Below are 25219 nucleotides of genomic sequence, written 5' to 3'. Positions count from 1 at the left end.
TCCCTTGAACTGTAAGTTGCTGGGGAGGGCTGGGCACATGAGAGCTATGAGCTGAAGGACAGAAACTGGAGCTATTACAAGGTTAAAGCCTCTTGAATTTAAATCCTTTTGTAACATGTCTGTGCCCCTTGCAGCTTCCCTGTAAAGAGGTCTCCTAGCCAGGGCAGCGAGGATGCCACAGTGGCTGAGACGATGGCACTAGGCTCCTGTGTGCGAGCTATGCTGGTCAGACACCTGCTATCTTTATATGTGTTTCCAACATTTAATTGCTCATTTATAATGCAGTATAGGCTTGCAGCAGGCAGCCTGTCCTGGGCCACCGTGCTGCTCGCCTGGCGAAGTCTGGAGGAAGCCTGCAGATGCTCAGTTTCCCTCAGCAGGTCAGTGACCGTGAGTGCCTCCCGTGGGGTACCCGAGGCCATTCACCTTCTCAACTCAGGAAGAAAACAGTGCGGTAGGGTGGGGGCTGCCAGGCAGCGGGGCTCCCCGGAGGAAATGTGGTCTCCGGGTGGACGGTGCAGGGAGGACGAGGCATCTGCCAGGGAGAGGAGGGAGGCTGGCACCTTGTCTTGCTCAGGGGGTTGAGTGTGCTTCTGTAGCATTGCCAAGATCTCACCCTTCCTTCTCCATCTGTCTTTGCTGGCAAAATGTTTCACGGGAGCTGCTGTGAGCCTCGTTGCTGAAAACAGCCTCACCCTGTTTTGTCCTGGAGCTCATTTTGGGATGGACCCCAGCACCACAACAGGGGTGCAGGGGTCCGGTGGTGTGCGGGGCAGGCGTGCATGAGGAATGGATGTGAACTTGGGTTTCTAATGTTTTCTAAATAGCAGCTGAGAGGCTAGGTGCATGAAAAGCTCCAGCTTAGCAGGTTCTTCCCCACCTGGAAGGTAGCAAAACCAAAGATGGCTCACAAATCCAGCCGAGAGGCAGAAAACATCCCAGTCCTGCAGTCAAGGAGCTCTCCACGGATGTGGGAGATGTGGATTCACCCAGTGGTAGCAGGAGGGATCCCCTTTGCAGGAGCATGCCTCAGTTTCACCACAGTGTGCCTAAAATGAGTGGAAGGGGGAGCAGTTAATAATGTAGGTGCCTTTCAAACAGGGCTTTGCTGGAGAATTACTGCAGGAATGCAAAATCTGGAATATTTCTGTGTGAAGAGCAAATGATGAACTGGCTGGAGGCAGAGTGCAAAGCTGCTCCCTTGGCTTCATCTCCTCCCAGTCTCCATCCCCCTCCAGCTCTCTCCACCCACCTGATGTGTGCCAAGTCCTGCAGCCCAAGTGCCTGCTGTGGGAGGAAGGCAGCATGCAACTTGAAGAGTGTTAAGGAAACTATAGGAAGATTAGGAAATGTGTGATGAGTTTTGATAACCAGAGGAAGCAGGTCACGTCCTGCTTTGAAAGAGCTCTGCTTGGAGGTATGAAAGCAGCCTTTGCCACGGTCAAGAATCAGTCAGTCTTGTCAGTGCTCTCCACTCAGGCTGAAGATGCTCTGGGCTGGCAGGATGAGGCTGAGGACCTTCGGGATCTTGCTAGTGCTTGTCCATACATCAGCAGCCTGTGAGTTTGGGCCCTTCCCTTACAGCGTCACGGGGATCGTCTGCAGGATGACCAAGCCCGCGGCATTGCTGTGTAAGTGCCTGCTGTATGGGGCTGCGTTTCCCCCCTCTCCACCAGGAGAAGTTAGTGAGACATCAGCCAAGTGAGGAGGTTTTTTGCTTCCCCAGCTCTTGTGGAAACTGTTTATCTAGTAAGATGTATTAAGACCTCCTTGGGAGCATGGGTTAAAGCATGGGTACCTGAACTGAATAGGCACAACTTCTCAAAGGAGCTAGAAAACAGTCCCCAACCCCTCTCCTTACCCCAAAGTTTTAGCATTGTTCCTCACTGGGGGCTGGCATGATGGAAGAGCTACAGCAAACATGTGTTTGATTTCTCACCTCGCTGCAATCTCATTTCTTGGGGTGAGTGTGCAGAAGGGGAGAAACAGGGTTTCTCTGCTGCTGTGGGTTTATTTGCAAGGATGTGGGGGCTTGGGGGGGGGGGGGGGGGAAGAATAATTAGTGCTTCTGCAATGGGTGGGAACAGCTCTGTCCCATCCCATCTGACAGAGGTACATGCAGAGGAGGGTGCTGGGCCAAAGTAAGATAGGATATTTTTGGAAGGAAAAAGTCCTGTACAAGTGTGCGCCTGAGGCCGAGGCTGGAATGGGCTGGAAAATGTTAGGAAAATGGGTACAGAAACTTCAGTCTCAGAAGATTTCCTTTGGAGACCTGACAGCTGACTGCAATACATGCAAGCAGCAACAGAGCAAAACATGGGTAAATTCAACAGCTTGTGCAGTGTAAGGGCACAGCCTCCACCTTCCCAAAATCTGCCACTAGGGTGCAGGGGGGGTGTGCGAAAGCTGTGCTTGATTCCCTGGGAATGGTCCAGCTGTAGAGCCACATATGCTGCTGTCCCCAGCTGCCATCAGCTGTTAAAGTTAGGGATTTTTTATTTATTTATTTATTTGCTCTGAAGTTACTTCTAGTGCTTCCTTAATCTAATGGAAATGCCTTGGATAAAACCCTTCAGTAGTGCTTTATTCCAGGGTGTGGACCTGTCTTTGCAGCCAGGAGACATTGCAGTTTAGTATCTTTGCCCTTTTTTTCTACCTACAGTGAACCAGGAAACAGCGCAGGTCATTCAAGCAGCTTTCAAAAATGCCAAATTCCCAAATATCACCGGGGAAAGGTCCATGCGGCTCCTTGGGAAGGTGGCTTATGGGCTGACCAAGTGAGTATCTCTGTGTCTCTGTGTTAGGGGAAGTATAGGCTGATGGAGGGGAATGGAAACCGGCCTTAGAGGAAGCTTTGATCCAGCAATTCCTGGTGAAAACAAAGGTCTGGACTGGGGCAGACACAGTTTCTGTTCTATGCCTTGCAGATAATTTGCACATTAAGGTTTAGGCTGCTGATGTATTATTTAAGAGCTTTTCTGACTTGATGGGCAGACATCGAGGCAGTGTGTAGAACATATCTCTGAAAACATGGATGGGGAGCCCTGTCCCTCTGGGCTGGAGCTCCTGGGGCCTTTTGCTGACAGATGGCGCCCATGGCACATTGAGTGGCAGAGGGAAGCCGGCCGGGGCTGCAGGAGCCACCCTTGTCAGCAGGATGTCACTTGGCTGCGCTTTGTGACAAACAAGGCTGGGTTTTGCTGTGTTACTAACTTTTCTTTGGGAACAACAAATGCAATGGTGCAAACACAGGATGGATTTCCTGCTGTGACTGCGGCTGACACAGAGCACTGCAATAAAATGGGGCTGTTCTGCAGCACGTTGCTCCGTGTTTCCTGTTTAAAGCACTCCCCCCCATACCTGAACATTGCAGGGGAGGAGCAGTGAACCAAAGCTGAGCAAAAGCACCATTGTCCCTATGGGCGGCCCCTGTGATTTGCAAAAGGTCCCGAGTCCGGAGTTGGCACAGTCCCCTTAGAGACCCCATGTCATCAGGAGCAAACCTGTCTCGCCCAGTCACAGAAAACAGCCCTGGGGTTGGGGACAAACTGGGTTTCTGTTGTTTCTAGCATCCAGGTCAACGACTTGTCCATAGAGCAGAGCGAGGTGGAGCTCAAGGAGAATGATGCCATTCACATTGCCATTAAAAACGTGACGGCCTTCTTCAAAGGGACCCTGACCTATGGCTATGCTGGAGGCTGGTTGTAAGTACCTGGTGGCTGGCTGCTGCTGAGCACCACGGCCCCAGCTTCTGCTGCTGCCCGCAGGCAGGACTTGCCCACGGCACGAGTAGATGCGGAGGGGCTGCGCTCCTCTGGCTCTCTAGCAATGGCAGCATTGCTTACTGCCTAAGCAGGACAAGATTTTATATGCCAGCAGTGCTGTTTAGCTCCATCACTGCTCTTCTTGTCTTGCTTTCTGCCTTTCTGTCCTCACTGTCACCCCTTGCGTGAGGAGACAAGATGGCCAAAGTGTACAAGTTGACTTCTTTACTCCCCTTCATCGCTCTGTAAACTGAGTGGGGAAAAAAGGGGCTTAATGCTCCCATTGTCCTAAGTGCCACTAAGGTAGTGGTTTGCAATGATTTAAAGCCAGAGTATCTGAGACAGGCTGCTGCGTTGTGGGGTTTTGCACACCACAGTGCAAGGACTGATGTGAGAGGTGTTATAAAACCCAGCCATGGTCAGGGAGAAGCTGCTCCCAGCATGGGTTGCTAAATGTCCTCTTTTTTGCTGTTGCAGTTTGCATCTCTTTCATTCAGTTGATTTTGAAATCGAGTCTTCCATTGACCTCCAGATAAACATTAAACTGAGTAAGTAACAACTGGGGATTGCTAGCTGTGGGGAGTCTTTGTGTGCGTGCTTCCTCCAGAGCAGCAGGATGGACCGGGTGGTAGGCAGCGAGCCCCGGCTGGCTCTGCTCACCTCTGTGGGGATTGGACAGCATCCAGAGGCTGGAAGTGGGTCTCTGCTCCCTGGGGATGGCAGGAGACACAGGCTAGGAAACAACGTGGCCCTCAAAGACCTCATAGTTTTAACAGATCAAGCAGAGGAGGCTGGTATAAATCATTTCAGCAAAGTAATGCTGATTTACACCAGCAGCAAGCAAAGAATGGTCTGGCCTTCTGGGCTCTCTTCAGTACCAGCTTTTCATCTCCTGCTGTTCAGGATGACTTGTTAAAAACATGGGGATGTTTCATAAGAGTGAGCCAAATAAGGGCTTTGGTGCAGGGGGTTTGAATGTCCTTATAGTCAGCTTTTTCTGCTGTCTCCAGGTCAAGGCCCAAGGTGTGCTCTGGGAAGTGAAGCCTCTTCCTTGGGAAGGTCAATAGACTTAGACTAGAAAGGGACAGAGACAAACTACACTCCTCCACCTCCCATAAGGGATGAGAGGGATGTGGGTTATTACGTGTGCCTCAAAATACATTTTCCTGGTGAGCGCCCAGGGGGGAGAGCAGCATGAAGCTCTCAATGACAGTATATTGCAACTTCCAAACTTTTTGCAATACAACTTAATTACCTCCCCACTCTGGTTTGTGGGTTGCACATACTGCCCAGGTTCTCCTGGGTGATGTTAGGGGACAACCAAGTCCCTGACGATAGGAGCTAGCAAAGCTGGCAGGTATCCAAATGAAGTGTGAAGAAGAGTGCCCAGTAGACTAGCTTGGCTGGAGCTGTGAGCTGAAACCCTCCATCCAGGTGCAAGGTAGCTGCACCTTTCCCGACTTTGCAGAGTCCTGATTCTTTTGGAAACATCCCCGGGGAGGTGTGGGGAACCCCGGCTGCCCCTCTACAGTGATGTCCTGCTCCAGGTCTGCAGTGTCTGCAAAGTGCACTCATCCTTCTTGTCTCAGTAGCAAATTAGCTTTTTTTTTCTTTTTTTCTTTCATCCCATGCAGTGTGCCAAAAAGACCAAGTGGCTGCCGATGCCTCAGACTGCTACCTGACTTTCCACAAACTGATGCTTCATCTCCAAGGAGACAAGGAGTGAGTGTGCCTCTCTTCAAAATCGGGCTTCACTTGCCCAGCTGCTGGTCCCTGAGCACTTCAGCCTGACCATTGCCCACCATGGGGATCACTGGGTGGTTCTTGACCATGCTCCCTGTCTTGCACAGGCCGGGCTGGCTGAAGCAGCTCTTCGTGGATTTCATCTCCTTCACTTTGAAGCTTGTTCTCAAGAGCGAGGTAAGGTCAGCTGCCGCCTGTGCATGGAGGAAAGGTTGGTTTGTATGCTACACACTCCTCTGCTCACATATGTCCACAAGATAATAGCAATATAATTTTAGTGCTTGTGAAAAATAAGACAAATAAATAGAATCCACAAAAAAACCAGCTTGGATGAAGTGAGAGGTTGTGCTGACACTGGCATCTGTGATGGTGCTGGACTCTGACCAACAGCTCCCAGATCTCACCATGAGGCTCAGGTCTGCTCCACAATCCAAAATCCTAACCCCTGCCTTTGATTTTCCCTTTCTTTTCCTCTTGTAGGTGTGCAATGAAATAAATTTTCTTGCCCAGGTGCTGGCAGACTTTGTACATGATTTAGCAGGTAAATATCCTTGTTTTTTCTGCTTTTTTTATGTGCAACTTTTGACATTTGAAGCCCAGCAGGACAGTAGCCACACCCATCAAAAAAGTCCTTCAAAAATATGTACGGGATCCTAAGCCTGCAGACAACAGCAAAATAAACCTTAGCAATGTTATATTTTGAATTTTCTGTATCAGGTTGGTTTTTAAGAGTGATTGCACTGCTTAAAAGACACCTTACAAACTGAAATGTATTTCTCCTTCATTATGTAATGACCAGAGGTGCAGGATAGCTGCAGGACTGGTGTCAGCTAGAACCGAAGCATGTATTGGAGCACTGGGGCTGTGATACTACAGCATCTGTATCTGCCTGCTGAAGATTTTCCCATGGTTCCCAGTCCCAAATATCAGGGAAAAGGAGCAAAATGTAAAACTGGGAGTAATTACCCCTATTTCCCAGTGGAGAATCTGAGTCAGTGAGCATCAGCAGGATCAGCACTAGCACACAAAGGAGTGGGACCCCCACAGTCCCATCCCTGTGTCCTTTTATAACTCCCAGTCACCTTCTGCAGCAAACCCTAAAAGCGACTGTCACAAGCTCTGGTTAAAGTCATGTTTCTGGTGTGAGGTTTTTGTGTTTTCTTCCTGCAGAAAATTTTGTCCGGGATGAGGATATCGGTGTTGATATCTCCCTTGCATCAGTTCCTTTAATAAAAGCAAATTACCTAGAATCACATCACAAGGTAAAGTAACCCAGGCTGCTGAGAGACCAGAGGTTTTCTGGTGATGATGTTCACTGGACGGCTGGGAGGGACTGGTCCCTTTGCTGCCATGCAGTGCTGCTGCACTGCAGCCAAAGGTAAGTCTGCAGTGTGGGCTGATGCCAGCCTTTCGCCCAGCTGAGCAGCCTGCTCTCTGCTCCGAGTCTAACCAGCCAGGCCTTTGCCTTGCAATGAAAACGCAAGTGTTGACATTTTGTCCTGTCTCCCTGCTGCTTGTCATGGCAAACATGCTTGCTTTCCTTTAAAGGGCCTTGTCCTGTATAAGAACTACTCTGATGTCTTCAGTGACTCTGTTTTCTCCCCATCGCTGCTGACCGAGTCCCGAATGCTCTACTTCTGGCTGTCTGAACACATCCTCAGCTCTCTGGCTTCAGCAGCTTTCTTAGATAAGCGCCTGGTATTGACCATCAGAGGGGAGAAGTTGCAGGTAATTTCAGAGGTGGTTCCCTCCTTACCTCATACATCATATTTTGGGGAGAGAGTAAAAAATTCTCTAAATACTGGGGTTTTTTTGTGAGACCTAGTTTCTGTAGAAGATAGAAATCTATAGTCAGACACTACATGTGATCCTGATCAATAACTGGTGTCTTCTTAGCAAGTATGTGCTACCAGGTAGTGTTATCCCTTAGAGTGGTAACACCAGCTGACAGAAAATTTGTCTTCTGAGTTGTAAAGCTATATGATTTTCTGTGGGAGTACTGAGGCAGAAAGGGGGTGAATTTAGGAGGAACTCAGCCATGTCTCTGAACTGGCCATGAGCCACACTTCAGGGCTCTGGCCCATCCAGCCTGCATCAAGGCTAACCATAACCTTGTCATTCATTTTTCTACAATCTGTTTCTGGTTTGTTTCTGAAGGCACTGTTTGAAATGGAAGACACGGAAGTGCAGCGGAAGGCAGTGCAGATGGTAACTTTTGGTCCTATTCAGACCATTTTTATGTCAAATGAGGAACTTTTCAAATGGATTCAGTTGCATTGTAACATCTTGTGTCCTTCCCTTGACAGCTAGTCTTGGGTGGGCCTGATGGGGAAAACCAGGGACTGATGGAGAAACAGTTGTGCTTTGCAAGGAGGATTTCTCCACCCTCCATGCTGGCACAGCTTTCCTGAAACCTGGCTGAGTTATTGGGCTTGTGTGAACTGGAGGCGGAATTGGGGACCACAAAAGGGATGCAGCTGTGTGGCAAGTTGGCATGAAATTGGGGTGTGGTGTGGAAAAAGCCTAACTCTTCTGTTGCTCCTTACTTGACCAGATTTTTCAAGGCACCTCCTATAACAACTCTGTGGCCAAGGTGTGGAGTCTCGCTCATCCCCAAATCTCTCTTCAGCCTGAAGGGACAGTTGTGAAGTCCTTGGTAGCAGTGGAGGTCAGCATCTTTCCCACTGGAGAAGAGCCCCTGATGGTTCTGTACATGGAGAAGGTCAGTTCTTGCTTCTCCTGAATGTGAAGACTTTGGGACAGGCTCTGTCCAGAGTCTGGACCACTCCTGGTGCTCTCAGGGACAGTAATGGCAGGGAGCACTTTGGGAAGGGTGGGTGGCTAAACCATGGGAGGTGGAGAAGGCATTTCAGTTCCTTCTAACACTCCCATCTCTTCCCTTGACATATGAGGCTGGGAATGATGAAGGTGACTGTGTTGGCTCAATACCTCCTCTATTAGGCCAGTACATCGCTGGTGTGCAAGGTCGTAAGAGCAGCACTGGAAAGCTCTGGTGAGCCCCCACTAACCTGTATCGGACACAGTGAAACTCCTTTAGCTGAGGTATTTTAGGAGAGAATGAAGGCACCATGGGAATGTATTTATTTTGAAATCTCCTCATTCCCAAATTCTCCCTCTGGCCCCCACTTAGAGGATGGTTGTCTCTGAAATGAAGATACAGCTCTGAAAAATGCGAAGCTCAAAATATAACCTTTTCCTCTACGTATGCCTGTCTGACAGTTCCTGCTTACACTGTGTTTTACCCCAAACTGCTTTATACTGAATCTAAGAAGGCAGAAAAAAGAAATGCCAACAGCCTTGCTGTTAAGGGTGACATCACAAGAAAGCAGTATGTTTGTCCAGCCTTGTAATTATGGGCTAGTACAGACACTAAACACTGCACAAAAGCAAATCCCTGCCTGAAGGTAGACCAGAGTCTTTAATTTAAAGGTTTAAACTGTAATAGAGAATAATTCCCTCCTGCCCTCTGCAAGTATCCCATGTTAGCAGGGTGTTACAGGGAAGTACGCACAGCTGGGTTTTGTGCTCCAGGTGATATCTTGAAATAAATTTCTGGTAGGACTGCAGAAGCACTGAACTAGAGGTGGTCCCTAAAATTGTGGCTCTCAGGATGTGATCCGCTCCTGGTCTGCCAGTCCCCTTGTTGTGACCTGCAACTGGATCACAAAATGCTCCTTTTAAGTGAATGTTTGCATACAGGCAAAAGCAAGAAAATGAGCCTAAATGGCCAGAATTCAGAGGTTGCTCTCTTTTTTAATTTCGTTATAAATGGAAACACTATGGTAAGACTACTTGTGGTAGCCCTGGCTACCCTGGGGCTATTGTCTCCACATCCATCTTTCATGTAGAGATGTATGGTCATTGGGAAGCAACACCCTACAAAACCATTTCCTTCTTTATGCAGGATTTGGTTCACAAAATGGCAAAAGCATCAGTCGTGTGGATGGGCCAGTCTAGAGCCCCACAGGCTGAGGCTGTGGGCATCAGGGGGGAATTCGTTGCATGCAAATGGAGAAGGAAAATGCTGACCTTCTCTAGTAATATCTGGAGGTAAAGCCAGAAGGATGTTGAACTCTGGGTCATAGGAAGTAAACCAGAATGTGCTATAAGGCAAGATGAGCTACATCTCAACTCTGCCATTCATCTCTGTGCAGGAAATCACGGTCACTATCCAAGCTGCCTATGCGGAAAAGAAACTCATTTTGCACCCTTTGGACTCCAGGTCGGTACTGTGGTGTCTTGTGGGTTTCATTGCCCCTTTTAGCCCATGTCTGAGAGCAGCACAAAGAGGATCTCTGCAGCCCTTAGGGACTTCTTTACGCCCTTTTTTTCTTCCCTTCAGGATAGAGTTTAAAGTCTTTAAATGCACAGCTGATCCAAGTGGGGTAAGTCCTGAGAAAGTATTGTCTAAGCCATTTGTGGCTAAATGATGTCTTAAAAACCTTTTTGTATGAATTTTCTTGCTTTCAGAATGACACATCCATAAGAAACTTTCTGCAGACAATGATCTCGGTTGTTGGGATCCCAGAAGTGATTTCAAGTGAGTTTTCCCTCTGGGGAAGTGCCAGCCTACTCTGTAAAGCATCTAACATCAGATCTCCCAAATCTAAGCACTGAAAAAATACATCAATAACCCTGACAGCTGGGGGAAACACATTACTGATGCGAATTTCTGCTGGCTTCACTTGGGGAATAGGGAACCCTTTGTAGATGGCTGGGACAAAGGAAAAGTGAGTTTCTGTCAGGCTGAAGGTCATGGCGCGTTGAGGCACAATTAGCTTTTGGCAACAGGCAGACAAGGTACATGATAAGCAGCAAGCCGAGACAGCTGTACCTGTAACTGGCTGGGTTTACTGATTCCATAGGGATCGAACAAGCTTTGACTTCACTGATGAACAGCAAAGGGCTTCATCTATTTGAGATCAGAAATCCTGAGATCATCACAAGAAAGGTAAGCAGAGTTCAGACACACCTGACTCTCAAAGCCCTTCTTAGGAGTGTGGCATAAACTAATATAATACTTTTCTTTTTTCTCCTCCTTTTTTAGGGATACGTAATTGTACAACTTGACTTTAGCTTCCCGAATCATTTGCTGCTTGATTTTCTTGAGAAAAGATTATAGAGCTGATCTCTTCATAACAGAGCACAGGAACTTGTGTACAGACAGAAAGACCATGTGTGAACCAATTAAAAGACAAGCTGATTTAAATCAGCTTTGGTTGAATTTTCTTTCCTTTTCCTGAGAAATGCTCCAGTTTCTGTGCAATTGTACTTCCATGCGGCCTTTCCTCTGCAAAGATCTTGAAGTCTGTACCTCTATGCATGCTACTTTTTCAGGATCTTTAAAGAACTTGTGTGCTTAGGAGTAAGGGTTGGACTCCTGAAGTGCTTGGGCTCTGGGTTAGCACTCATGGGTGGCAGCAGAAATGGGCTTTGCCCACCTCTTGGGGTCTCTGTTGTTATGTTTGGGAAATGTAGCACCTTTTGTGCTGATCCTCAGTTTCATTTCTACCATGAGCCAAGAGGCTCCTGATTTTGACAGACTTTTGCAACTCAAATGACACTACCAAACTCCAAGTAAGCTCAGAACTGGTTATGCTGAAAGTAAATGGGGCATGAATTTACAGCGCGGTACTGTCCTGGTTTCAGCTGGGATGTAGTTAACTGTCTTCCTAGTAGCTGGTACAGTGCTATGTTTTGAGTTCAGTATGTGAAGAATGTTGATAACACTGATGTTTTCAGTTGTTGCTCAGTAGTGTTTAGACTACAGTCAAGGATTTTTCAGCTTCTCATGCCCAGCCAGGGCACCTGACCCAAACTGGCCAACAGTGTATTCCATACCATGGGACGTCCCATCTAGTTTAGGAAGTGGGGGGGCAGGGATTCGCCGCTCGGGGACTGGCTGGGTGTCGGTCGGCGGGTGGTGAGCAATTGCCCTGTGCATCATTTGTACATTTCAATCCTTTTATTACTACTGTTGTCATTTTATTAGTGTTATCGTTATCATTATTAGTTTCTTCTTTTCTGTTCTATTAAACCGTTCTTATCTCAACCCACGAGTTTTACTTCTTTTCACGATTTTCTCCCCCATCCCACTGGGTGGGGAGGGAGTGAGTGAGCGGCTGCGTGGTGCTTAGTTGCTGGCTGGGGTTAAACCACGACAGGTACAATAACGGAGAGATCTCGTGCCCTGGGTACTTTCTTTACAGAGCCTGTAGACTGTTTGTGGAGCTCTAGGCAAATTATTATGCCCATGTTGTTGACACAGTGGGAGCAAACTTGAGAAAAGCAATAGAAATGATAAGGAAGCCAAAGAGATTATAAGAGAAAGTGTGTCTAGTCAGACAGCAAGTTCCTGTTCCTTCCTACTACAGTGCAATAATTTATCTGAAGTCAGTCAGTTATTTTCCTGTACCAATTCATGCTTCCCATTTTTTAATTTATCTTTTCACTTGGAAGAGGTTTCAGGCAACAAATCTAAGACTGTAATGGTGATCACATTAACAAAGGCAGAGGATGATGTTCTCCCACACAAAGTGATATTAAAGTTGGGGCTTCTGCAAAGACCCTTGCAAGGCTGGTAGCAGGATGGCCTCAGTTTCTCAAGCTTCCTGGGCATGGCGGTTGCTCCCTCCACATTGCCATGGATGTCCTCCATGGGGAATGAGCCAGCTCCTTTCCCACCCTCAATGCCAGAGGCCACTGAGCTCCCCCAGCACCTCCTTCCTCCACATGACTGCTGGGTTTAACATCTCTTCGGTGGTCGTGGTGCCAAGGCTGGTGGAGGAGAAGGCTGGGGCACACAGAGTGGGCTAAGTTTACAGGTTGCTCAATGGCAGCCAAGGAAGGTTTATCTTACTGGATCTCAACCAGCTGCCTCTGTGACACAGCAAGAGCCAAGTGGTGTGAAAGGTGTGACACTATGCTGTGCCCAACGGTGGCCTTGAAGAAGCCCTGGTGCAGTGGGCAACTTGCCACCTCCCTTCCCATCATTGCCTCTGCTGGCTATTTCAGTACTGGCTAAGGGCTCGTCCATGTTCCCTCCTGCTCTAAGCCACCAGTGCTGAGGTGACGTTTTCCCTCTCTGCGTGGCAATGTCTGCTGAAGACTATGGGAACTGGTTTCTGTCAAGCCAAGGCCCTCTGGTCCTCCTGAATGACATCCCACTAGAGTGATGAGCATTAATAAAGAAGAAATGGCAGAAAAAAAATGCCTTTTTTCTGCCTTGGAGGTGCCTTGCCCCCCTGGGGGGAAGGTGTCTGCTGGGGCCATTCAGTGGGGACAGGCTGTTGGAGCTGGGCATGTCGGCTGCCCTTGCATGGGGGAGCGGGAACTCTGCTGAAGGGGGAAGAAGCAGGAAAGCGGTCAGTGGACCCCCAGAGGGTCCTGACCGGACTCCGTGTGGGGGCTGCAGCGCCCACCACAAAATGGTCCGGGAGCCCCCCCCCCCCCGCCCTCGGCGGGTGCTGAGCGGCATCGCGCCTCGCCGTGAGCCCCTCCACAAAATGGCAGCCCCCGCGCGCCACCTGCTGGGCGCTGAGGGGAGCCGCCGAGGCCGCATGCGCCTCGCCGAGCCTGGCGCGGAGCCCGGCGCGGCGGTCTCACGTGTTTTCCCGGCAAAGCCGCTTCGCGGTCGAGCGGTTTCGATTTCGCGGCGGCCGCGGGGGGGCGGCACTGAGCTGCGGCTGTCACCGCTATTGGGAGCGGGCCGGGACGGAGGGACGGACAGCCAGCCGGGTGAGTGCGGCGGGCGGGAGGAGGCGTCGTGCTGGGGTAACCCCATGAGGGTCTAGATTTGGGGGGGATGGGGGGTCTGGCTGTGCTCTTTGCTTCCCCACGTTGAAGTCTAAAGTCAGAAATGTTGCTGGAGGTGACTTTTGCTCCCAGGTGTTGGGAGCAAACCAGTATCGCAGCTTTTACTAGCTGGAACAATGTATGGGAGGCCATCAAATATGAGATTGGGGATTTTTAGGCACAGAATTTCTAGTTTGGCCGTAAAGGGGTTGCATTGGTAGTGCTGTGACAGTTTCTGGTCTGGCGGAAACACCTAGTGGGAGGTGTGGTGGGCCATGTCTGGGCAGGAATGGTGGCAAAATGGGGCAGAGCGCTGCAGTAGGCGCTGCCTGTCGCCTCCGCAGCTGCTCCTCGCCGCCCGTGATCCCTCTCCATCCACCCCCGGTTCTCTCAGAGTTCCCCCATCCCCTGCGCCGTGCTCGAGGTAACACAACCAGAGGATGCGTTTCTATCTGGAGATGTGGGTGTTGCTGGACCTGGTTGGTTGGGGGTTTTTTCTGATAAACAAATTTTGAAATGGTGCAGCACGCCATCCTGCCTTGTCCGGGACTTGGCTGCAGGCTGCATCTGGTTTTCCAACGTAGCTTCTCTGGCATCTAAAGAAATATTAATAATATTTTATTGTTTGTTGCACCCTATCTGGCTAGATCTGGAGGTCTCTGTGAATACAGTTCTATCTAGAAACCTGAGATTTTTCCTCCAATCGTTCACATCTACTACATTCTCGCTTAAACCTTGCCCCCATTCTAAAAGAAAGGCAGGTTGCTTTTTTCTCGTAGATATAATGGAAATGGTTAATAAATATTTCCCCATGTGCCAGAATAATCAGATGTATGCATATACATAAAAATACTCCCATTGCAAGGGCCTTAACCACGACCAAGTCAGATTTTACTCCACAGAAAGTGTTTGCCCCTGAGTCCCATTTCTTTGGATGCTCCCCAAAAGCTCTACCTAAATTATCATCTAGTTATAGATTTTAGAATAGGATAACACTCTCCTGCTGTTCTGGTTGGGTATTTTTGCTCATCTGACTGTTTTTACCACAGAGAAGTTGCAGTTGGGGAATTCCTAGATCCTTTTACTTTCATTTTGCTCTGTCTCCTGTTCATCAGGTCCCAAAAGCCACCGAAGGGCTGTGTGCTTGAGAAGAGCAATGGGTTAGGAAGTGAAGAAATCAAGGCAGTGGACATTGTCCCCTAGCTCCTTTGTTTTGTGACCCCCACTTTGTTTTCAGTGCTGCTGCTCTGTTTCTGGGCTTTTGGTAAGTAGCACATGCTCCTCAGAGCATACAAGAAGTTGGTAGATTTGCAACAAGGAGCTTCACATTTCGATTTTATTTTTTGTGGCTGGGAATGGCATGAATGCCAAGTTGGGGAGGCGAGGGATAGTTTTGCAATGTGTTTTAATGGTGTTTCTGCATTTGAAGGGCAAGGGGAAGGGTCAAGGCTCAAAGGTTTTGTGGCTCTTGGAAGGTTTTTGTGCTTTGTTTCGAGCTCAGAGGCATTTTAGTGTAGGTCACTGCCCATTGTTTCTGATGGTCTTATTTAGCAGTGCAGTAGTAGTATAGGAGCTGTGCAGTATCGCCTGAGCTTTCATCTAACTTTTCAGTGTTGTTTTGTTCTTGAATGAGTCTTTCATTAATTCACGAGTCTAGTCTTTGCCTGAACAGCTTTCAGTCTTAATTAGCATTAAGGTCTGATATTTTTATTTACTTTTTTGTCATAGTTTAACCCCAGCCAGCAACTAGGCACCATGCAGCTGCTTGCTCACTCCCCCTGCTCCCAGTGGGATGGGGAGGTGAATCGGGAATCGGAAAAAAAGTAAAACTTGTGAGTTTAGGTAAGAATTATTTAATAAATAAGTAAAATAAAATGTAATACTAACAATAGTAATAATAAAATATTATAATAATAATGAAAAGGAATAAAATAAAATAATAATAAAACCAAGAAAAGGCAAATGATGCGCAATGCAGTTACCACCTGCTGACTGATGCCCAAACAGTGATCTGCGCCTCCCAGCCAAATTCCCACAGTTTATACTGAGCATGACATTCTATGGTGTAGAATATCCCTTTGGCGAGTTTGGCTCAGCTGTCCTAGCCGTTCTCCCTCCCAGCTTCTTGTACACCTGCTTGCTGGCAGAGCGTGGGGAGCTGAAAAATCCTTAACTTAGGATAAGCGCTACTTAGCAACAACTGAAATATCAGTGTGTTAACAACATTATTCTCACACTAAATCCAAAATGCACTGTATCAGGTCCTAAGAAGAAAATTAACTCTATCCCAGCTGAAACCAGGACATTATTTAATATGGTCTTATTGAGTAGGTAGTTCTTGGTCATCAGGGGAATAAAGTCAGGGCTTTGTTTCTGGTTTTGGCTGGAGAAATGTAAAATGAAAATCTCTAAAGGTTGACTGATGAGGCTGCTGGGACATGAAGTTTGTGCAGGAAGCCCTGTTATTTTGCAGTTGGTTTAAATTTGAAATGTTTTAATTTTCTTTTTTTTAAGCTTTCCAGTTAATTTAAACATTGTTTGCTTTGGTTTTAATGCATGTGTTACTATTGGCATTCTTTATTTGTGTAATTGATAATATAAAATGAATTTAATAATAAAATATTTTGAATAAAAACTTGCAGAGTCCGTTCCAGTAAGGTTCAGAGTTTCCATTTTTGGCATCATGGAAATAGCCTGTGAGGAAAACTGATCCTGGCTAAGCCCAATTTTCTTAGCATCTCACCGGGAACTTTTTGGTTTTTCTTGTTAGAATAGTGAATGACAGACATTAGAGAATTTTTACAAACTGGGGGTTTTACCCACATTTTGATGGATCCCAGAGCTGTTTATGTAACACATCCTGAAAGCTTGATCTGGAATGGGAAACTGGGTAAAGTCTTCCATGGAGTGATACTGTATTAGAAGAAGAAGAATTATATGGTGATGCTGCATAATAACCAACTTTGACATGGTTTTGACCTGAAGATCCAGAGATCGCTTTGCTCTTACTGGATGTCTGCTTGGCTTTAGAAGCGCAGGAACAGAAGAGACTGATTAGGACCTTTCCGTCTAGTCCTCTGCTGTAGCACTCAGTCAAGTCACATCCCTTTGCTGCCTTCATTTGGCTCAGTCTCAAAACATCCAAGGCTGTTCAGAGAGGCAGTACAGAGAGGCCAGAGAGTGGTGCTGGGTTATGGGGAAGGGGTATCCTCTTAAACATGAGCAGGACAAACATCTTGAGCAATCTTGCCTCCAGTGCTCCAACCTGCCGCCTGCTTTTTGGTTTGTCTTCAGCTTACAGGTGCACGCCATGCCCAGCAGTGATGTGGGGAGGTGATGTTCATTCCACGCAATGTGCTCCAGGGAGTGGCATGGCTCTGCTGTGAGGTCACTCCAGCACAAGTATAACTTTCTGATGAACTAGGAATTGTGTCTGCTCAGATGGCAAGTTCTTGGCTCTTTCCATCAGAGTGCCCTTCTGTCTTCCACTTCTGTTTTGAGTTCTTCCCTTGGCTCTATAGAAATCTCCCACTTTCCTCCTTGGCCAGGTCAAGAAGGTGGGAAAAATAAAAAGCCTGAAGGCCTGTGGCTTACTTTTAGTGTAGATACCTGAACGGTCAGTGTGGAGAGCATGTCTGGGGAGTGAGGGGTGAACGCTAGAGCAGGTGGGCTCTGCAGCACAACTTCCCCCGTCCGTCCATCCTGGTGGTGGTAGGGTGGCTGCTGCTGTTGGGTTGGGAAGGTGTTTGCTCAGAAAATGGCAGTTACTGGGGAACGGCACTGTGTACACCAGCCTCATTAGGGATGAAATTATTCTACCCAACAGGATGCTACCACTCAACAGCATTACCGGCTTTTTGCTGAACTGGGTTGGTCACTGTCCTGTCCTCACCCCATGTAAACTCAGGTGTTACAGCAGCTGTGGGAATTTTTCCCACACCACACAGAGTGCAGCAGTCTTGGATCTGTAAGGACTGCCCTCTCTAGATGCAAGACAAGAAGACAAGTAGTTGCGGGGGCGAGGAGCACGGAGGCTGCTCCCTGTGTATTCTCTTTCTCAGCCTTTCTGCAAACATGGTGATGGTAGTTGTAGTTGGAGCTGGCTTTCAACATCAGCGTAGGCAGTTGTCTGCTGGAGATAGCACGGTCCTGATGCTGCTGCAGCCTGGGCTGGGGCTCTGCTGTTGGAAGTTTGGAGGCATCCAGGATGGTAATCGCTTTCCTCGTCCCTTTCCCTGTGGTAGGAGTGGTTGGACACCAGCCAGCGCCAGCTGCAGTGCGGAGAGTGACTTCTCTTTGCCATCTCTGCTGAGAGGTGGTGGGGCTGGCAGTGGCACTGGTGGCCTTTTCAGGCCCCTGCACCTGAAACTCTTGCAAGAGCTATGTAGCCTAAGAAGATCAGCTTTTCATAGTTTTTCGGGTGTGACTTTCATATCTACATCTTGCTCTGTTGTTATTATCCCTAGGCACCGCACCAAGTGAGGCAACTGCATATAGGCATGCACCATGCCTTGGGATGTCGCTGTATGCTGAACCACTGCCACCAGCAGATCAGTTCCTTGTCAGGGTATGGAGGAGAAGCCACCTTTGCACTTGACAACTGAATAGAGGCTGACAACACAACAATGCAGGTAGGAGACCGTATGTGTATGGCCTTGCCGTGGGAAGGAAGTGGCAGTGGAGGGTGACAGTGTTACCAAAGCAGAAATGAGTTGTTCATCCCCACAAAACGAGCAGCAAGAACAGCTGCCTCGCCCTTTGTGTAAGGAAATAACTTGCTCTTAGAGTAGTACGCCTCCCCAGAGGTCCTGCTGCATGTGGAAAGTGCCTGAGATGTTATATTTCGCACATGGCCACTGCAGCAATACAGATGTCAACAGATCTTCTCCCTGGCTGATGCCAGAGAGACTGACTCCTGTCATTTGCTCCTGTCCCTTGCAGTACCGCTGCATTAGGCACTGTGCAGACAAGCACTGCGGTCCTTGCACTGTATCATGGCTGGGCTGGGATTTGCCACACAACACTGTGAGAGTAAGGCAGATAAATTCTGGGGTAGAAAAGCAGATCAAGTCATCAAGGGCTGTGCTGGCTGTTCAACAGCAGGGCTGTGTGGGTGAACATCTCTCACGCCTATGCCCATTGCTACCCTTTCTGGTTTCATCCCTCTAGCCCCCATTTCAGAATGATGATCTAGACCTGGAAGCAGCCATAGTACATGCCCGCCCCCAACTATTGGAGTTCCTCAGTCACCATCCCAACTGGCTGCTCACGACTTCCCAGCGCTTCCTCCCGGGGATGGTCCTGAATGGCCTGGATGGCATCACCGACCACAAACAAAAAGTCTCAGTGCTCCTTGACCTGCTGGAGAAGGCTGGTCCTGCCACCTGGAAACAGTTTGCACAGTCCCTCTGCATGGAGTGCAACCTCCCTCTGGATCTGGAGATACTGCTCTTAAGTTCTGCGGGAGAAGGTAATGGAGATCGGGACAGCTTCCTCTGGACTGTATCCAAACACAGCCAATGCCTTGGCCTCCCATAGCCAACAGACCGGTCTAGGCAGTGAGACCACCAGTGCTCTCACTTTCATGGTCAGTGCCTCGTCAGTGAGAGGTGGCAGTCCTCTCCATGGTGTCCAGGCAACTACAAGCCTTTTTAACCAAGCCACTTCATTTAAAAAATGATCTGACTTTCCTTCTGGTTCACCCTGTCTGTCTTTCAGCATAATCTCTGGAATAAGATCAGTCCCTCCAAAAATAGTTATTGCCAGCAAATAGCAATAGTTCACATTTTCAGATGTGCTTTTTCACTGCTGCTACACCTTGCTGGTGTTGGTGGGCACTTTCTTTGCTCTCTCAATAAGAATTGGCATGATTTGAGGATGGAGGGTTCTGTGGACCTTGTGGGAACCTGCATGGTCATATCATCTGGATTCCCGAATTGGAAGTGTCCCCCAGGACAAAGTCACTTTGCCCAGAGAGAAAATAGTGTTTTTGAGACACTAATTAAGTCTATTTGAAATGTGGGGAAAAAGGTGTGATGTGCTGTAGGGATTCCTGTCTGCTTTTTGTGAGAGTGGAGAGCGTCACAATAGCTGTGAGAGAGAAAACATTGATGCAATAGTAGCTCAGGAGTTTCTTGATGGCAATGGTTTTCTTAATCAGAAAATTTAGCTTCAGTCCATATTTCTCGGTGAGAAAGCTTATTTTGCCATGTTTTCTCTTCCAGATTTCTTGAACGAGGGTTTTGAAACTGCTGAAATTTGTTTTATTTTTTTCTTGGAAGCACAACTTTTGGCTTAGAAATGTAAGTGGAGGTAAAAAAAATTAGACATAAAAAGCCAAAACCCGTAAAAATTGTGCACCTGCTCTCAAATAAAGCTGAGATGAATTTTTTTGATAGATTTAATTGAAGAAGAAAAAAATTCTACCTTTTGTTCTGTGGTTTTTTTAATTGCTATTTTTTATTCTCCTGATCCAGAAAGGTGAGAAATACAGAAGTCTTAAAATACTCATACCACAAGAAAACCCCTTCCCCATGTCTCTTATTAGCAGCTGGAGGCAGTGGCTTTAGAGAAAATAATGTGATCCATAAAGAGTGCAGTCAATACACTGCGTGTTATGTTGCAGACTATACACACAGTGTGCACGTGCTCTCCTTTATGAAAGCCTGTGGCACCAGCTAAGCTGCACCTCTCCCTTACTGGGTTACTTATTTGGTTATTAATTCTTTTTGGTTAACATCATACTTCACAGGAAATCTTACACAATGAATCCTTCTCAATGGTACTGTCTTTTACATCCTGCTTGCAGTAACTTGTTGTTACTTGGTAACCTTTGGTAAGGACATGCAGCAGCAGTTACTTTTGCAGAGTTGAAATGGGGGAAAGACCAGGCAAGCAACAGAGAGCAAGGACTGATGGGGACTTTCTCTTGGGACTGAAGCTGAAACAGATTTCAGCCTTTTAATGCTGTGGCATATCATAAAAGAAGATGTCTCTTAAGGTTTCGGAGTTGGCTTATGCTGATTTAACTGTAGTATTGACAGTTTGGCATCACTGATCCTTCTGAAGGTGAATTGCTTTTGGTTTTCCTCTCAGGGTGGCTTTCAGTTAACCTTGACCCTCTGCATAGCTGTATGGTTGTAGGGGCTGTCCCAAGGGCAGGAGTTGGTGTTTTGGAGAAGGACGATACACGACCACACTTTAGAGTAGTGAAGCAGTCTTAGGTTAGGCAAGATTAACCATTAGATTGCCTTAGCTGAAATGACTCCTAGGGAAAAGAGTTTCTGTCTGCATGGTGAGCGGGACTGGAGAACTGATGTGGGCTAAAACCAACCTGAGGGGCAGCCCAAGCAGTGCTCGGGATGAGTAGTGGAGAAATAGCGTGATTGAGTCTTCCAGCAGCAGAACTGTCTTACTTTGCTTTACATGGCACATAGGGCAAGAGTCAGGATACTTGAGCTGTTGAATGGATTTTGCATGAGGCTGTGGTGCAGCACATTTGCCCATTTGGAGCCTTGTTCTTTGTTGCTTCATGCTGATGCTAGAGCTAGAAATACCAGAATACTGGCCTGCACTGGGAAACACTGGAAATGACAGTGAGAGGAATTACTGTATGAAGGCTTCCCATCTGATTTTGGAGAGCAATGCTTTCAGGAATGAGTTTATCTGAACAGAAGAGTCCTGGTGGTATGCGGACTTCTGTGTGGCCTGAGCAGGATCTGCCTCTGAAGCTCTGTGAATGTTGTCTGTGGGGCTGGCTGTGCTGAGTGGGGTTTTGTGGCAGCTTGAGCCATGCAGTGAGTCAGAAAAGGCCCTTGACTGGGCTGCTAACTGACTGCCAACAGTTTCACCACAGAAATTCCTCCTTTGCAGGAATGGGGAAGACTAAGGCTTCCCTTTTGGCTGTGGTGTGGTTTTAGATCAGCCAAAGCCGCCCATGCTCTGAGTTTTTATGTATCATAGAGACAAGTTGTTTCATTCCTCCCTTGAAAGCAGAGGCTAACTGTATTTTAGAGCAATCTGAAAGGAAAAGATCAGTCAGGGAGCTTGAAACCTGGCTGTGTTGCCTCAGCCCTTATACTGAGTCTTGGTTTGTACCACTGTGTGTGTCCCGAGCTGCTTGCCCTTTGACTTTGGCCAGCAGCACCCCAGATTTCAAGAGCAGGATGCTCGCAGTAACTGTATTTCATTTCCAATCCAACTCCTTTAGGTAACTTAAGCCAGGAGCAAGAAGCACACACAGATGTGAGTGCCTGGTCGTCTGTGCCGAAAGGTAAGGCTGGAAGAGACCCTGGGGTGCTATGCACTTGGAGTTTATCTTCTCTGCCCATGGGCTGGGCAGGGCTACAAATGTCCCACGTATTGGCCACAGCGCTGGCAAGGTGTGGGGAAGCCACTGCAACTTCAGGTTTGATTTTTCTCTTCTTGGTGCTTTCCAGATGAACCTCCCCTGTTTTGTTTTCTCTCCCTGAATTTCAGAAGAGTCTTGTTGGCCCTGACTCTGCTAACGAACTTGGTCATTTTAGTTTCTCTAGCCAAGAGAATCTCCCTCCCATTCTGCAAAATCTCTGCTTTTTGTGCTTTGCTCATTGCTAGGTGGAGGAAGTTGGTTTGGCTTTTAAAGGACGAGCAGAAAGACTATTCAGGAGTTGATCCAGCAGAAACCATTGCAGAGTTGTCAGAGCTTAAAAGAACGGATAATAGTAGTTCTAGGGCTTTCTTCAGGTGTGAATTTGGGACTGAGGCCTTCCTACTCAGTGCAGATCGTTACTTGAGGGATTTATTTTCAAGATCCCTCCTCTTCCCCTGGCACTTTGCAGTGGCATCCCTCACCCAAATGTCCATCAGAAGCCTTTAGTGCAATGTGAAAATACTGAAGGTATGTGCCACCACTGAGCAATGTCCCTGGGTCCTCGTGTAATAGCTGCTGGAATAACTGGAAGCTGCTAAATTCTGAGTTGCCTCTTCAGTCACCAGATGTTCAGCTTCCAGAAAATGAAACACTAGCCCAGCTCCTCTTGATCTTACAGAGCTGGCTCTGGTTCTTGCTGAGGTTTGCCAGTTCCCTCAGTACCTTATAACTTGTGTGTTTGCATCTGCTGTTTGCATTCCCTGCTCCTGGCCAGACGGAGGCAGGCTTTTAGCACTGCACTCCCTGAGCAGTGAGCACTCCCTGCCTTGCCCGTCTCTGCTGGTGTTACCTATTTTAAATCGTAGCTCTCAACCTACCCTTTGCAGTTCCAGCTGTTCATATGGTCACAGAGACACTTTTGCCTCTGCTTTTCACTTGGAGACTGCTTCTGAGTCACAGCACTGCAAATACTGTATCTATCTTGTGTGTCATATACAGTTTTCAGATCTTGAAAACAAAAGTGACCCTTCTGTTCTGCAGACAGACTGCTGCTGCTAGCTGCTGTGCTGCCCTAGTGAATAGGTGGTCAATCTTGCCAGTTGCTGGTAGAATAGAAATTTGAAAATAGTGCTGAAAGTTACTAGTGTTGCCGAAAAACTCGGAATAAAGAACTTATCAACACCAATTTAGTGTAGATAAGCAGACACTTCTTTATTGACGGCTGGGTGCGCGGGTGAGTCCTCTCACGAACAACGCACACCTGAACACCAAAACAATACACCTTATATCAAAACTTATTCATGCATATTCATTAGGTTTCCAGGAAAGGTTATACATATTCATTATGTTTCCAGGAAATCATTAGCATATGTAAATGTCCTTTACGCAGGCGCAGTGAAGGTCTCTGGTGGTCTTCAGGAGTCCTCTGGTGGTCTTTCATAGTCTTCCTCATTCGTCCGCTTTTTGACCTCTCAGGTGTTTCCAAGCAGCAAACTGGTGTCCATAACGGTTTCCTCAGTTTCTAAAACAAACACTACAAGACTACCAATCTTTGTCAAAGCTTCTGTGGTTAGATGATTTTAAACAATACTTGAATTTTTATGGTTACACATTATACATTTTCTAAGTTCCTAAGTTCCTATGGCTACATTTCAAACTTAACACTCCCATACCTATGCTTCATAATTTCTACTTTTTAATCAAACCAAACTCCTTTATAATTAGATTTTAATTTCTTTTATCAAAATATCTGCAACAGTAGGACCAGTTAAAGGAAAGACTCAAGCCTCTCTCAGCTCTGCCCATTCTCTCCATCTGAGAGCACACCATAAACAGACAGGGAATCTGTGGCTTGTGTGTTCCCCAGAAATAGCTGGTCCCTGCCCTGTTCCCCAGAGTAACAGCAGTTCCTGTGTTCAAAGCAAGGCAGATACACTGCCCAGCCTACAAAAAGACTCACCAGTGAGGCGGTTGTGGTCAGTCTTGGAAAATGCAGGGCAGCTTTTCACATCAGTATATGTAGCTCCTTCACCCAGTGCTCCCTGGCCAGCTGAGCTTGTGGAGGTTGACGTTGTGGAGGCTGAATTGGCAGCTGGCTTTGCTCACAAGGAAACTTTCTGTGGAGTTGAGATATGTCTAGTCATTGATATTTCCTGCTCCTCCTTTCTTTGAGGTCCATCACACAGGCTTATCCTGGTTTGGGTGGCCTTAAATCCTGAGGAGAACAATTGAAAGAAATTGGGCTGTGGGATTTGCTACAGTGTGTTGCTGGGATATGTGGTACTGCTATTTGGTTTATCTGTCTCAAATCTGCCAGGTTTCTTTCATATGCTCAGAACCACTTCCTCCATGCGCTATGTAACTTTGCAGTGCTTGTGGTGAAAGTCTTGATTAGACTGCCTGTAGCCCTTAATGCTCTCTCTACTTCTGTATGCTCCGCCAAACCCAGAATTGGACATACCTCTTTTTTTTTGCTTTCCAGCAGCTGCTGTGCTGCCAGTAGGGTCGTTTTCTAGGATGCTTTTTGGTGGGCTGTTATGATAGTTCTTTTGCTAAGGTTCTGGCACTACTTAGCACTGTACTTCTAAGCAAAAGAGGGGATTGAGTAAAAGGATCTGAGCATCATTTGCTAAACCTAACACATTTCTTGCAAAACATGCCTTTTGAAATTCATGTTGTTTCCTGCAAAGATTTTCAAAGTCAGGCTTCCACCAGCAGCTTGTACCTCCCTATTTCTGATGTTCCAGCTGCTGTTGACTGAGAATGGTAAGATTTGGATATTAACAGCTCTGTGAAGCGCAAAGTCATGTTCCAATATTAGATAAATGTTGAATCCTTGTAGCTGATCATGTGTCCCAGGGAAGAGGAAGGACCTGCTTGACTTCTCTGCAAGAACACTCAAGTGGATAGAACAGGGAAGTAGCAGATCACACCGTGGCAGGCAAGACTGATGTTATCCACTAGGAAAATCTCTATAAATAAACTGAAGTGTTGGAATGAATTGCCTGGAATTTTCATTACTGAAAGTCTTTAAACCAGCCCAGACCTCTTGGTCACTCCTGAGAGCTGTAGCATATTCGAGGTGGGACAAGAGGGTGGATTAGCCTCATAAGGACCAGTCCAAGCTGTTTTTCTATAGCTAGATGCACCTCTGCTTTTACTTCAACATTTGCGAAAGCAGTTCTGTAAACTCACCTTGAATTTGCAAATAGTTTTGTCTCTCCAATTTTGCCTCTTCAGCTCCCCAAATGCTTTGCTATAGAGTCTTGCCCAGCTTTAATAAGCTGCCATTCAAAATGCTCTTTTGACATGTTTCTGACTTTTCAATTTTCAGGTTTTGCTCAACGTCGCCATTGTAGCAACTCTGTGAGTCATAAGGATGTTAAGCAGCAACGACTAGGTATGTAGGTGTTCCAGAAGCAAAGCGGTGGTGTGCTTTCCTCTGAGGGAGGACCTATTTAACTTCTTTGCAGAAACACCCAAGAAATCAAACTCCCACATTGAGGGAAACTTTTGTTTAGTAGTTGCATAAACTCTTAATGCAACA

At 47.2% G+C, this 25219-nt stretch overlaps 2 protein-coding genes across 3 annotated transcripts in view; both read left to right on the top strand.

Annotated features, from left to right (window-relative positions):
• The first annotated feature begins 1020 nt into the window (after window positions 1–1020).
• On the top strand, window positions 1021–10737 carry CETP (cholesteryl ester transfer protein). The gene is made up of 16 exons (XM_069793956.1): window positions 1021–1631; window positions 2663–2777; window positions 3570–3704; window positions 4242–4312; window positions 5399–5486; window positions 5615–5684; window positions 5988–6048; window positions 6678–6769; window positions 7056–7235; window positions 7665–7715; window positions 8062–8229; window positions 9683–9750; window positions 9871–9913; window positions 9999–10068; window positions 10394–10479; window positions 10576–10737. The coding sequence occupies exons 1-16, from the start codon at window positions 1487–1489 to the stop codon at window positions 10648–10650; spliced, it is 1518 nt and encodes a 505-aa protein (XP_069650057.1). The 5' UTR covers window positions 1021–1486; the 3' UTR covers window positions 10651–10737.
• A 3669-nt stretch (window positions 10738–14406) lies between these two features.
• The window catches only part of NLRC5 (NLR family CARD domain containing 5), a 56798-nt gene continuing 45985 nt past the window's right edge, over window positions 14407–25219 (top strand). For both annotated transcript variants that reach the window (XM_069793955.1, XM_069793954.1), the window contains exons 1-5: window positions 14407–14586; window positions 17789–17953; window positions 18492–18792; window positions 21532–21594; window positions 25007–25072. In XM_069793955.1, coding sequence (XP_069650056.1) covers window positions 17948–17953; window positions 18492–18792; window positions 21532–21594; window positions 25007–25072 — 436 coding nt within the window. In that variant the 5' untranslated portion in view covers window positions 14407–14586; window positions 17789–17947. The remainder of the gene's footprint in view (window positions 14587–17788; window positions 17954–18491; window positions 18793–21531; window positions 21595–25006; window positions 25073–25219) is intronic.

The sequence above is a fragment of the Haliaeetus albicilla genome, chromosome 10 (genome assembly GCF_947461875.1).
Source record: "Haliaeetus albicilla chromosome 10, bHalAlb1.1, whole genome shotgun sequence".
Classification (NCBI taxonomy): domain Eukaryota; kingdom Metazoa; phylum Chordata; class Aves; order Accipitriformes; family Accipitridae; genus Haliaeetus; species Haliaeetus albicilla.
This window is presented reverse-complemented; position numbering and strand designations above follow the sequence as displayed.

Coding starts and splice junctions, on each gene's coding strand:
- CETP (XM_069793956.1), top strand. CDS start 1,487: ATGCTCTGGGCTGGCAGGATGAGGCTGAGGACCTTCGGGATCTTGCTA. Junction 1,632..2,662: donor CAAGCCCGCGGCATTGCTGT/GTAAGTGCCTGC, acceptor TTCTACCTACAG/TGAACCAGGAAACAGCGCAG. Junction 3,705..4,241: donor GGCTATGCTGGAGGCTGGTT/GTAAGTACCTGG, acceptor TTGCTGTTGCAG/TTTGCATCTCTTTCATTCAG.